General features: G+C 41.1%; 1 protein-coding gene across 2 annotated transcripts in view; it reads right to left on the bottom strand.

Annotated features, from left to right (window-relative positions):
* Positions 1–14,298, bottom strand: part of LOC147030063 (1-phosphatidylinositol 4,5-bisphosphate phosphodiesterase delta-4-like) — a 125,114-nt gene that overhangs the window by 72,629 nt on the left and 38,187 nt on the right. Inside the window, exons 4-6 of one of the 2 annotated variants that reach the window (XM_085873775.1) lie at positions 5,260–5,389; positions 2,765–2,999; positions 2,203–2,404 (exon numbers count right to left, since the gene is read on the bottom strand). In XM_085873775.1, coding sequence (XP_085729901.1) covers positions 2,203–2,404; positions 2,765–2,999; positions 5,260–5,389 — 567 coding nt within the window. Of the gene's footprint in view, positions 1–2,202; positions 2,405–2,764; positions 3,029–5,259; positions 5,390–14,298 lie in introns of both variants that reach the window. The other variant, XM_085873776.1, reaches the window with a different exon arrangement.

Raw genomic sequence — 14,298 nt, forward strand, 5'->3', positions numbered from 1 at the left:
TGATGACAACAGTTTTTATAAAAAATCCTTTGTTTTCTGGCTGCTTCACTTAATTGTACATCATCATTGAGATTCTCAAGTCTTTAATTTACATTGGATGTTTCTCCAACCTGGATTGCACATGACGGCACTGAACAAAGGTGTTACTAAAAATACCGGTTCACACTGTGCAATCATCTACATTGTTTTCTATGTACTCCTGTATCTTTCTATTTCTTTTACATATCTATAAAGCCTATCTATCCACTACATTAGCTTATCTATTAGCTGCCACTTTTAACCACTAACCAATTATCCCACGCAATCTTCTGAGAAAGAAGACGTTGTTTGCGTTTTGCAGCGATGTGATGGTACTTCAAGGCCTGCTTGTCCTTTCTCCCGTGTGTAAGGATGGACTATTTGCTAGTTTTATTTGAAACAAAAATTTACTCTAAAATGACAAAGAAGAATCAGTTTTAATAATATATTTGAGCAACTGAAAAATGTTCTTTGAGCAAAAATGTTCCAATGAGCCAGAATACACATTCCTAAAGTACTTATCTTAGTTATCCGTGATATCTGATATTGTTTGTGCTCTTTGACCAAAATTGAGTGTTGACAATACAGCAGGCTCATTGTGGTTTCTGATTCCTGAATGTAAATCCTTTTTGTGTGGTGCCTTGATCTTGGAGGATTTGGACAAATAACCTCATGGCTTCAACTCAATTTTTAGTCAGTTCCGAAGGAAGTAGCTTATAAAATGGGGGTCCATGTCCGTCGATCCGTCTGTCCATCCCTCAGTCCGTCCGTCCGTCCGTCCGTCCGCCCGGCTGTCCACAATCAATCTTTCGATCATTATTCTGCAACCTGTGGTCATAATAACTTGAAACTCGGAGAAATGATACTTGGGGAGATGCCGCAGAACCTCCTGCAATAACATTTCAGATTTGTCACCAATTGACTTAGTTAATTAGTCTAATAAATTAATCTTCAGTCCTAAAACTCATAGACTATTCAAAGTTTTTGCTTCTGGTTTGGTATAATGGTTCTAGGGAACAATGTCTACAGCTTGTCTGAGCGTTTTTTTCCGAATATTTGTCCAGGAGGAAAAATAATGAGTCTTAATGAGTATGAAGTTCATTAGGGCCAATTAATCTTCAAAGTACTAAAACTCCAAGAGTATTTGGAGTTTTTGCTTTTTGTATGGTATAATGGTTCTATGGAACAATGTCTACACCTTATCGCAGCGTTTTTTTTTTGTTCCTGAATTTTTTCCCAGGAAGAAAGATAATGAGTCTTAATCAGTATGAAGTTCATCAGGGCCGGAATAAAAACAATGAATGTTAATGAATATAACCAATATCGATGAAGTCGGAACTGACCAGGACCCACGCGCCATATTATTACATGTGCAGTTTTAAAGTCAGCATTGAATTTTGAACCGGACAGCCCTGTGCCTTTAAATCTCATTCCTCATTTTACCCAGTCAATAGCTTTTTTGACTTTGTCTTCTGGAAAATAATATTACTGGTTCCTGTCAATAGACAGTAAGTCTTAGTACTGTTTTAATGCTGCTTCTTTAAAAAGTCCCTTGTGTTCTCCAGTGCACTTCAAGGCATGGAATTCCAACCCAGGCAAATTCCTTTCCTGTAGTAATTCTCTGCAGACAACTGTAGTAGAACTTGTTACCAACTATAGTATATGGGAGTACTACTCTCATATACTATAGTTCTAACTGTAGCATTTTTCCCTGGGAATGGCAGCCAGACAGGTAGATGAAACACATTCCCAATGTGTTGTGTATGTAAAGTGCAATGAAGCGCCGTCATATTTAGTCGTGCAACGATATATGTAAAGTGTGCATAAAATTTACCCTTTTTCCGATACATGCGGTGTTGTACAATGCAGGTCTTTCAAAGAAATAGGCCTACCATACTCATGGCAACTTGTCTAATGCATTTAACTCACTATGTATTGTATTTGAAAAGGTTATATTGCAATTAACTTTAGCACAACGTGAAATAATTTCAATAAAGATAAGTTACGCTCCATCTGTTGTGCAAGTGGTGACAGGGAGGCTAATTTAAAATTGTATAACTCACTCTTACTATTCCAAATTTCACTTATTTGAATGCTCTCTGGAAAGTATCTATTTAATGATGAAGAACCAATTGCATTAGGTGTTGGTTCAGGGTGTAACTTGAGGAGTGAAATGTCACATACTTGATGTAAGCCTCGGTGCTGCTGGGCCCACGCAGCTGGTCCTGCAGCAGGTATGTGTTGTGAGACGACGAGATGAAATAGTGACTGAGCGGCTCCTTCATGCTTTGGTGAATACTGCCATGTGTTGGGTTGAAAACCGAACCATCGGGTGATGTTAAATACAGGAGGAAGCCATCAAATGTCATGCATCCTCGTTCCCGTACTGTGGCATAAGAATGATTGTAGTGACAGATGAAAGCACACCTCATCAACAAGTGCAACATTTTTTTTTGGCCTAAAGAAAGCCAATAATGATGCCTTTTCAATGAACTCATGACCAGAAGGTGACTTCTGAGATAAATATTACATGCATCACTGTCTACCAGAAGTTTTCACAATTCATTACCATCCGATACAATCTGAATGAATGAATAAATCCATCATATTTCTAGTTGTGTGGGTTGATAAAGCGATGATAAGTTGTGAACAGGAATAAATGATGATTTGGTTTATTATAGCAGATATAATTAATAACACATGTACACGTGCCCCCTAATAAGTATGCTTTTGGTCGACATCTTACCAATTTCGCAGGGCTCATGTTTATTGATGAGGTATGTAGCTCTCTCTTTCATCGCATCAAGTTCTCCTTGACAATCTTGGAGAAAGCTAGTCAACTTACTGGCAGAGAGCACATTGTTGGTGTCATGGCACAATCTTTGAAATAAAAATCGCACCTCCTCACGCTGCGTCAGTGCTTGGTAGAATTCCACGAACTCATCATATTCAAGTGTTCCTGAGCATGAGCGATCAGCCCACTGCAACATGGATCCAGCACAGCATCTCACTGAAATATTTTGCACATGAACATGAGGTTCTACATTTGGTGTGTGTGTGTGTGTGTGTGTGTGTGTGTGTGTGTGTGTGTGTGTGTGTGTGTGTGTGTGTGTGTGTGTGTGTGTGTGTGTGTGTGTGACCTGCTTTTTGTCTATTATTTACGTACATCTATTCATTAATTACGCACGATTGGAATGTATCTTTTGACCCTTCAGACTGCGGAGACCCCTCGAACTTTGAAGACCCTTTAAGATCCCCAAGACCCTGAAGACTATGAGTACCCAAAAGTTCCCGAGGACTCAAAAGTCCCAAACAGTTCCAAAGGACCCAAAAGTTCCCGAGGACCCTAAAGTTCCAAAAAGTTCCAGAGGACCCAAAAGTCCCAAAAGTTCCTGAGGACCCAAAAGCCCCAAAAGTTCTCAAGCACCCAAAGGTCGCAAAAAGTTCCAGAGGCCCAAAAAGTCCCAAAACTTCCCGAGGACCCAAAAGCCCCAAAAGCTCCTGAGGACCCAAAGTTTCCAGATAATTCAAAAGTCCCAAAATGTTCCAGAAGACCAAAAAGTTCCAAAAGTTCCCAAGGATCCAAAAGTTCCCAAGGACCCAAATGTCCCAAAAGTTCCCAAGGACCCAAAGGTCCCAAAAAGTTCCAGAGGACCCAAAAGTCCCAAAAACTTCCCGAGGACCCAAAAGTCCCAAAACTTCCCGAGGACCCAAATGTCCCAAAACTTCCCGAGGACCCAAATGTCCGCAAAACTTCCCGAGGACCCAAAAGTCCCAAAACTTCCCGAGGACCCAAAGGTCCCTAAAAGTTCCCAAGGACCCAAAAGTCTCAAAAGTTCCCAAAGACCCAAAAGTTCCCGAGGACCCAAATGTTCCAAAAGTTCCCGAGAATCCAAAAGTCCCCGAGGATCCAAAAAACCCAAAGACCCCTAAGTCTCTGTTGATCCTGTAGAGTGTAGACCCTTTAAAAGACTTGACTATACCACAACAAATTGGTTAGAATTCCCATGTATTAAACACACACCATGTTAAGGAATATAAAGCAGCTTAATACGTCCTTATACCACGACATGGTATTCTAATTACAAAATATAAAACAAAAACAATGATAACATTGCAACAAAACAAATATTAATTTACCCTGATAATATTTACAACAATAATCAGAATAGTAGTATCATATGGCAATAATAATAATAATGAACATGTAATCCACATGCTAGCCCCAAGAAGCACATCTGGGCTTGGTGAAAGGCAAGCTAATACCCAATTACAGCAGGTGGTTGTGCAACAAGGCTGTGAAGAACAATGAAAATTTGGTCCATTGTACCAACAGGCCCACTGGTATAATAAAAGCATGTGTTATAGTTGTTTTGTTAAACAACGTCTCAGGCTCATGGAGGAGTTACAACAACAAAAAATGGCACACACACACACACACACACACACACACACACACACACACACACACACACACACACACACACACACACACACACACACACACACACACACACACCAACCACTAAATGTAACTACAGGCAAACGAATCCTTTGACTTGGGGAAGTGAAATAACTTATCGGGGCACTCTGGCTCCAGCGATGTCAGCTTTGTGAGGTCGCTTTTCACTTTGCAGTCAGTGGGACAATTATCGCTAAATTTTCGCATCTCACCATGAGATGCCAGCCCATGGGGTTTGCTTGTTTACTATCCCCTAAATGCTGACTTCCCAGTCTCAGACTTGCTGCTGCTAAATGCAGCACATACCATTTTTAAAGTCTGGGTTGTTATGTTGTTCTGTAAAAAGTTGTTATGACTGGGCCAGGGTTAGAACCGCTGACCTCCCAGTCTCAGAGCAGATGTTCCAATGATTACACGACAGAGTCTGATGGTTTTTTTTTAGATGCTTTATCAAATCCATTTTGCCATTGCTCTTTTATGTTCAAGCTGTATAATGATGACCCTTTCCAAACATCCTTGCATGTTGTCACATTATTTAGAAGGTGATAATTTGTTAATGCACTTGTGTAGCTCATAATATATAAGAATATGACTCGTTAATTAACTGAGTGTGGTTGAGGAAGTTAGGGTTAGGGTTAGGGTTAGGGTTAGGGTTAGGGTTGGTTAGGGTTGTTGAAAAGTTTCAATTTTGTTATGTTCTGAACTCTATTAACCAACAACTGATACACTTACAAGCTTAATTCGTCTAGAGTGTTGCAGATGAAAGTGTACCACTGTACCTTAAACAGACGTTCCGCATGATATTCATTCATTTGAATGTTCATCATAAGCAACAAGTCCTTCACCTCCTTCAGGTGCATCCGCTCGTCCTTGTTCTTGTCAGCCTTTTTGAACCATTCGTATATCCAAGTGGGAGGATATACAGTTAAGGCAGGTTTCTTTTGAAAATTTAGTGGGGTCTAAATGACATTACATGCCTCATAAGATCGTGGATTAGTCCACTATTCTACTTGGTACATCAATAATTATTTCACGATACTACATCTTATCTTGTATCGTTAAATAATTGTTACAATTATATTTCAATACGACATGTTCCTAAGTGTTTTCCTCTGTCTACTGGAGAGTTAAGGTCACAGATTATAAGGTCGTGTGGAAACAATTACTACTACTTTAATAACCTGAATTAATCCCATCTTTTGGTTGAGTCAGCCACAGGAGATACACTGGCTCAGGTCATTCACAAACTAGCTGGCGAGGCTCTTTTTTTTTCTCATTGAATATTCATCTGGATCTGTTTGGGGCACAAATTTGGGATGTATCCTGGGCATGGGTAATAACCTACCTGCTTACTCTGCGTGGACACCGTGGGATATTAAACACCCAGCAACCGTCAGCAGATGGAACACCAGCTTAATGTCCATCCAATGGATGGTACAATGTGTGATGCAATGTCTTGCCTGAGAAGCACCAATTTGACAGGCCATAATAGAGCCAAGAATCTAGGATCAAGGCAGAACTCAAAGGTAAATGTCCAACTTCTACACCAGCATGCTGAACCATACAGTGCCTATAGAAAGTCTCGATCCCCCTTTCAAATTTTTCACCTTTTGTTGCCTTATAACCTGGAATTAAATTGCATTGAATCACACTTTTCCACCTTTATTTACACATCATAACCCACAACTTCCACATGAAAAACAAATTCTAGAAATTTCAGAAAATTAATTAGGAATACAAAACGAGAATATTTTGGTTTGATAAGTGTCCACCCCCCTGAGTTAATACTTGGTGGAAAGCACCTTTGACAGCAATTACAGCTGTGAGTCTGTTGGGATAGGTCTCTACCAACTTTGCACACCTTGATTGGGCAATCTTTGCCCATTTTTCTGAACAAATCTGTTCAAGCTCAGTAAACTTGCATGGGGAGCATCGATGAACAGCAATCTTCAAGTTATGCAACAGATTTTCGATTCAGGGTTAGGTCGGGGCTCTGACTGGGCCACTCAAGGACATTGATCATTTTTTTCCTTAGCTACTCCAGTCTAGCTTTGGCTGTGTGCTTCGGGTCGTTGTCATGCTGAAAGGTGAACTTCCATCCCAATTTCAGCTTTCTCGCAGAGGGCAGCAAGTTTTCCTCTCAGATTTTTTCTGTATTTTGCTATATCCATTTTCTCTTCTATCCTGACAAGTGCACCAGTCCCTGCTGATGAGAAACATCCCTAAAATATATTGCTGCCACCACCATGACTCACAGTCGGGATGTTGTTCTTTGGGTGATGTGCTGTGTTGGATTTGCAACAAATGTAACATTTTGCACTTTGGCGAAAAAGTTCCATCTTGGTTTCGTCAGACCACAAATCTTTGTGCCACTTGGCTTCATAATCTCCAGAGTGGTTTTTTTGCATACCTCAATCGGGACTCAAAGTGGGCTTTTTTGAGTAATGGCTTCCCTCTTGCCACCCTACCGTACAGGCCAGACTTGTGGAGTGCTTGAGATATTATTGTCACATGTACACAGTGACCAGTCTTTGCCATAAAGGCATGTAGCTCTTTCAAAATTGCCATTGGTCGCTTGGTGGCCTCTCTGATCAGTCTCCTCCTTGCTTGGTCATCCAGTTTGAAGGGACAGCCTGATCTAGGCAGCGTCTTCGTAGTACCATATACCTTCCACTTCTTAACGATTTGTCTTGATTGTGCTCCAAGGGATATTCAAGGCCTTTGAAACATTTTTATACCCATCCCCTGATCTGTACATTTCCACAACTTTATCACGGAGGTGTTTTGAAAGCTTCTTCGTGCTCATGGTTGAGTCTTTGCTGTGAAATGCACTACCCAACAGAGGAAACCTCCAGGAACAGCTGATTTTATTTTGAAATAAGCAGAATCACAACAATTTAACACAGGTGGAAGCCATTTAACTTGGTGTAGGATTTTGACAGTGATTGGTTACATCTCAGATAATTTACAATTGCTATTATTATCGGGATTTTGGGGGGGGGTGGACATTTATCCAATCAAGATATTCTAGTTTTGTATTTTATAATTAATTTTCTGAAACTTCTGGAATTGTTTTTCATTCGGAAGTTGTGGGTTACAATGTGTAAATAAAGGTGGAAAAAGTCTGATTTTATTCAATTTCATTCCAGGCCATGAGGCACCAAAGGTGAAAGTTTTGAAAGGGGGTGTAGACTTTCTATAGGCACTGCAAATCAAAAAAGTACCACACTGGAAGGTTTTGATTTCATGTTTACAATCTAAGTATCCTACAATTAGTAATGAGCAAATGCTAACATAATATACTCTCCGCTATAAGTAAATAAAAAACCACACTGCATAATTGAAGATGTGATTGTTGAAGGAGTGTTCCAGCTTTCATTCCAAGTGCTTTTTGGCACAAGGAATGTAAAGAACACCTGATTGCAAGTTTCCACATAACATAATTGCCTCATGCAACAATCGTTCAGCACATGCAACTCATGCACTCTGAGGTTATTAGAAGTGTCACAAGGCATTCTGAGCAAATTCAAAACTGTCTTTCTCAGACATCAGGATGTGAATCATCCAAAAAACACAAGTTGATCACATTCTTCACAAATCCATTACAACGCCACGTCTGTCAGAAAATGAAAGGAATCAAATCATTGGACACCTTCAAGCAGGATCTTCCATTAGCCATGTTACAAGGCTCCTTAACATGAGAAGCAGAACTGTTTATGACCTCAGAAGATGTTATAAAGCCGCTGGATCAACAAGAGGTATGCCAAGAAGTGGACGTTCCTGGATAACTACTCCTCCTCAGGACCAATACATTCGCATGACCCATTTATGCAACCAGTTTGAAACTGCCCAGAGTACTGCAAACACATTCCCTGGACCTCACAGGATACAGTGCCTATAGAAAGTCTACACCCCCTTTCAAAATTTTCACCTTTTGCTTCCCGAAAGCCTGGAATTAAATTTCATTAAATCAGACTTTTTCCAGCTTCATTTATACATCATAACCCACAACTTCCAAGTGACAAAACAAATTCTACAAATTTCAGACAATTAATTAAAAATACAAAACTGGAATATCTTGCTTTGATAAGTGTTCACCCCCCTGAGTTAATACTTGGTGGAAGCACCTTTGACAGCAATTACAGCTGTGAGTCTGTTGGGACAGTTCTCTACCAACTTTGCACATCTTTATTGGACAATATTTTCCCATTATTCTGCACAAAACTGTTCAAGCTCAGTCAAGTTGTGTGGGGAGCATTGATGGACAGCAATCTTCAAGTTATGCCACAGATTTTCGATCAGATTTAGGTTGGGGCTCTGACTGGGACACTCAAGGACATTTATCTTTTTGTTCCTTAGCCACTCCAGTGTAGCTTTGGCTGTGTGCTTCAGGTCGTTGTCATGTTGAAAGATGAACTTCTGTCCCAATTTCAGCATTCTTGCAGAGGGCAGCAGGTTGTCTCTCGGATATTTCTGTATTTTGCTCCATCCATTTTCCCTTCTATTCTGACAAGTGCACCAATCCCTGCTGATGAGAACCATCCCTATGATATAATGCTGCCACCACCATGCTTCACAATAGGGATGGTGTTCTTTGTGTGATGTGCTGTGTTGGATTTGTAACAAATGTACCATTTTGCATTTAAGGCAAAAAAGTTCCATCCTGGTTTTGTCAGACCACAAAACTTTTTGTCAAATGGATTCAGAATCTCTGGAGTGTTTTTTTTTTTTGCATACCTCAAATGGGATTCAAGGTGGGTTTTATTGAGTGGGGTTATTTCTTCTTGCCATCCTACTGTACATGCCTGACTTGTGGAATGCTTGGGATATTGTTGTCACGTGCACACAGTGACTAGTCTTTGCCATAAAGGCATGCAGCTCTTTCAAAGTTGGCATTGGACTCTTGGTGGCCTCTCTGCTCAGTTCCTTCCTTGCGTGGTGTTCCAGTTTTGAGGGACGGCCTGATCTTGGCAAGGGCTTTGTGGTACCATACGCCTTCCACTTCTTCATGATTGTCTTGAGTGTACTCCAAGGGATATTCAAGGCCTTTGAAATATTTTTATACCCTTCCCCTGATGTGTGCATTTTCCACAACTTCATCCCAGAGTTCTTCTGAAAGCTCCTTAGTGTTCATGGTTGAGTCTTTGCTGTGAAATGTATTACCCAGCAGAGAAAACCTACAGGAACAGCTGATTTTATACTGAAATCATCAGAATCATTACTGTTTAACACAGGTAGAGGCCAATTAACTTGGTATGTGATTTTGAAGGTGATTGGTTGCACTTGACCTAGTTTACAATTGTTATTATAAGGGGGGTGGACACTTATCCACCCAAGATATTCTAGTTTTTTTATTTTTAGATTCTCGTGGAGGATCTCAAAGTCTTACTCACGTTGTTGTTCTTGTGGACTTTTTTGTTTCACAGCCAACAGTTTTCATCAAAACTTCCTGAAACTTGGCATATGCATGTAAAAATTCCCTGCGCAGACAGTAACCATCTCCGATTTTGAAAATTCCTCCTAGAAAAAAAGTTATGACGTCAAAATATCTCCGCCAATGGAAATCGCCTAAAAAATTATCTCCGAAACTAGGCAAGCTTTTTGAATTCTGTTTGCGGGAATCGAACAGGGCATTAGCAGAGATGAATTACCGCACATATGATACATCACTATGACATCATATCAATTTTTATGACGTCATTCCTATTTTTTGACATTTTTTGTTTCACAACCCAGAGTTTTCATCGGATCTTCGTGAAACTTGCCATGTATATGCAGAAAGCCCATGTGCAGGCAGTAACCATCTCCAATTTTGGAAATTCTTCCAAGAAAAAAAGTTGACGTCATAATATCGCCGCTAATGGAAATGGCCTATACCATTATCTCCAAAACTAGGCAAGCTGTTTGAATTTTGTTTGCGGGAATCAAGCCGGGCATTAGCACAGATAATTTATCGCAAACCTGATACATCACAATGATGTCATATTCGTTTTTATGATGTCATCATTAAGAGGATGAGGATCTAAGCTCATTCGAGTTTGTTAATTAACTTTCTGAAATTTGTGGAATTTGTTTTTCATTTGGAAGTTGTGGGTTATAATGTGCAAATAAGGGTGGAATAAATCTGATTTCATACAGTTAAATTCCAGGCTATAAGTCAACAAAAGGTGAAAATTTTGAAAGGTGGTATAGATTTTCTGAAGGCACTGTCAGTGTCAACACCTCTGTGATGCAGGGATCCATGTTAATCATCCTACTCAGAGTTCAAAACATGCACAGTGACACATCCAAGCACGCCTGCCATGTTCAAGTCAACACGTCTGATGAACACGGAGGCATTGGGCGAGTGTCATGTTCATTGACAAATCCAGGTTTCTCCTTGAAAGGCATGATGGCCATGCATGGGTCCACAGAAGACACAATGAGTTATATGCCTCAGTCTGTGTCCACAAAGCCACAAATTTTAGATGTGGGAGTGTCATGATGCGGGTGCTATTGCTGAAACCTTTCACACCAACATGATATGTATCCATGGCAATCTGACAGCAGATCGTTACATTAATGAGATCTCACAGCAACATGTGTTGCTAACCCTTAAACGATAATTATCATGCGATAATGTTCCTACTCACAGGCTCTTCAAACAAGGAAAGTTATTTTCAATGCCAGAGTTAATGTCATGATACCCTAGCCTGCTATCTCACCAGATTTAAATCCATTTCAACATTTCTGGGATATCATTACCTTCCCCATTGAAGGTGTGCGGAGGTTATGTTTAAAATAACAGTCTGTTTGTTTGTGAACAGGATATCTCAAAAAGTTGTGGACGGATTTGGGTGAAATTTGGTAGACAGATTTGGTGTGTGACGACAAGGACGAAATTATTACATTTTGGGGAATATCCGGATATGGATCTGGACACTATAATATTTAAGTAATTCTTCACCATTGAGAGATGGGGCCGAAAATGATAAATAGCATGATATATCAAAATGTTGTAGATGGATTATGACAAAACTTAGTGGAGGAGTTAGGTGTGTGACTAGAACAAGATGATTAGATTTTGGTTAAGGTCTGGATGCAGATCCGGATTATCAGTATGAAACAAAACGTAAACTTCTCTACAACCGCCGCAACTGCCGATCTAGGTGCTGAGAGTGGGTTACGATGTGAGCATTTATTTCTCACCATTGTATATAAATCTGCATGTTCCCATTCCCCGCTGTGTCTGATGACTCACTTGGTTTGTGTCCTGTCTACCTTCTTCCCTGTGCTATTCAATAGAAAATAAATCCTGTAAAAAGGTAAAAAAAAGTGTTTCGGCCAGCTGCTTTTTGTGAGTGTGCCGTCGATTTTGGCTCACTTGGGCAAACTTGGGGAATGTTAAAGTAGAGTAATTGTTGAACACAGTGCCACAAAAGACCGTTTGGACCATACACATAGCGTTGCGGTTCTGTAAAACCTCTGAGGTAATGGCACACAACGTACAGAGATCCCAAGGTAGTTATTTCAATAGTATGTGTATTACTTAGCCCATTCCATATGTCTCGTGGGTATATGGGAAAGATGTGTTGGTTCGGTCATTTTTTTCGGTCCTTAGTCTTTAATCTCTGCACTTCTTGTTCCACTGCTTTATCTCTCTCACAAGAAACACACAAGCAAATACACACGCAATAAGCTCCTCATTTGCATTTGCACACCATTGTCTATTCAAAACTGCACGCCAATTCTCAATTGTCATCTCACTTCAGACCTTCATTCTGTTCACCATTCTGCTCACCACAACCACTTCATACAACTATCAAAAATACCCAAAACAAATCATGCTTACATTTTAGTTACAAACGCGACAATTTTGGATGACATCATTACTAGGAATTTCCACCTCTTCGCCACAATGCCACATTACAATCTCTTCACTACAAAAGCCACAATGTACTCCTACTTCTCTACAACCACCGCAACTGCCACATTTTCATCAAACATTCACCGCAGCCTCACGGGACACTGAGGAGACAAAAGTCGGGTTATTTTGGGGTATAACTCAAAGCGCAAGCGTGTGCTGGAGCTCGTTGGAAGACCTACAAGTAGTGCAGGGATTTCCGTAAAATTACACATTTGAATGGAGGCCAGTGCACGTTCAGGAGCAGAGAGCTCCTCCAAAAACCATGGCCCCATGTTAAAGTCAGAGCTCCAATGCATGACCAGGTCGGTGAGCAACTGAGCCATATTTCATGATCAGGGCCTGGCAGGGTATGGCTACGACTGCTATGGACCAATTAGGAAGCTTGAATTCACCAAGAGCCTCGTTTGATTAGACTTTTGGCTCCTCCCCTCGCCCGGGGCTCATAAAAAGTACAAGCACAGTTCAGTTAAGACAGAACTCTCCAGAGGAGAGAACTTACCAGATGCCAGAGCTCACCAGAAAAGAAACTGGAGACATTGGACCTTGCCAGGGAAACAGGCGGCACAAGGAGAGCAAGCGTCAGCACCGAGCGAGTGACACCACGAGTCAGCGTGATCAAGCGTGGGATCACGCGTGACTGCTGCGAACCGGGACTGCTCTCATTCTATCGATGCTCAGTTAAGCTGCATCACACAGCAACACTTACATGTACAGATGCTCACACCGTTATGATAGGGTCTTTTCTCTTACGCATCTTTCTTCTACTATCTACCTCTCATCTACTGTGGACGCAAAAGAGCAATCGACATGGACAAGCTCGACCAAGAACATTCTTTTCACAGGGAACCCAAGAGTGAACTCAAGAGTGAATCGTACTGACCTGCACCTGACATTTTTCCTCTTACACCATGCTGCACCCCATGTTGCATTACACTTGCACCTCTCACTCATGCACCGTAGACACCCTCAGTATTTCTCCCTCCTCCCCATTCCTAAGCATTTTGGGTTGTGCAGGCTTGCTGACTGCGCCAGGTATTGAGAGGTTGCGAATCCTCAACTGCTTCTATCTCTCTCTGCCTGGTGTTGGATAAAGGTTAGGGTGGTGGGCTTTGGATTCTCGGGTCCTGAGTTCAAATCCCGCTCAGCTGTTGAATTAATACCAAGTGGGGTAAACTTGACCTGTCATCCTTCCGAGGTCGGCAAAATGAGTGCCAGCATGCTGGTATACTGTGTCGGAGTGGCAACCCGTCCAGGATTGTACCCAATAGCCAAGGAGTCTGCTTCAGCGGCATCAATGCTCTGCACAGAGTATGGTCCCAATCTCCTCCTCCTCTTCCTCCTCTATCTTTCTGGGCGATCTCTAATTTTCCTTGGCTTTTTGTGGATATGAGATAGCACCTGTCATAGATTAAGTTAAGACTAAGAATATTTGGGATAACTCTGCACTTTGTCTTCTTCCTCTTTTGTGAATATTGTACATCTTTTTCTGCAACCCACAAATTCCTTGCTTTCCCTGCTGTACATCTGCAATAAATCCCATACTGTGCCACATAATTTTCCTCACTTTGTTAAATAAATGTGCCTGTTGGAAATGAACCCAGCTCGTTTTTGTCTTTTCCTCCTTAACCTTAAGGAGGACCTTAACCAAAGGCAAAAAAAATTTTGGGCATAATGGTTAGTGTATGTCTATAGCATCGCCCGCACTGAGCTGAGCCGGGACGTTATTCCCCCAAATCTGTTAAATAGCCAGTGCGTACTTGGAAGCTCCGCTCAGCTGCACCTTATATGGTAAGCAACTTAAGTAACGCAAGTATGCATCGAGGGCGCAATTCCCCAATGAAGAGATCACGTGTTCCTAGGTAAACGGTTGTGAGATGGAGGACCCTGAGTCTCGTGGTCAAGATATTGGTGT

This window comes from Eptatretus burgeri, chromosome 3 (genome assembly GCF_056783735.1).
Source record: "Eptatretus burgeri isolate ZD-2024b chromosome 3, Ebu_testis_v1, whole genome shotgun sequence".
Classification (NCBI taxonomy): Eukaryota; Metazoa; Chordata; class Myxini; order Myxiniformes; family Myxinidae; genus Eptatretus; species Eptatretus burgeri.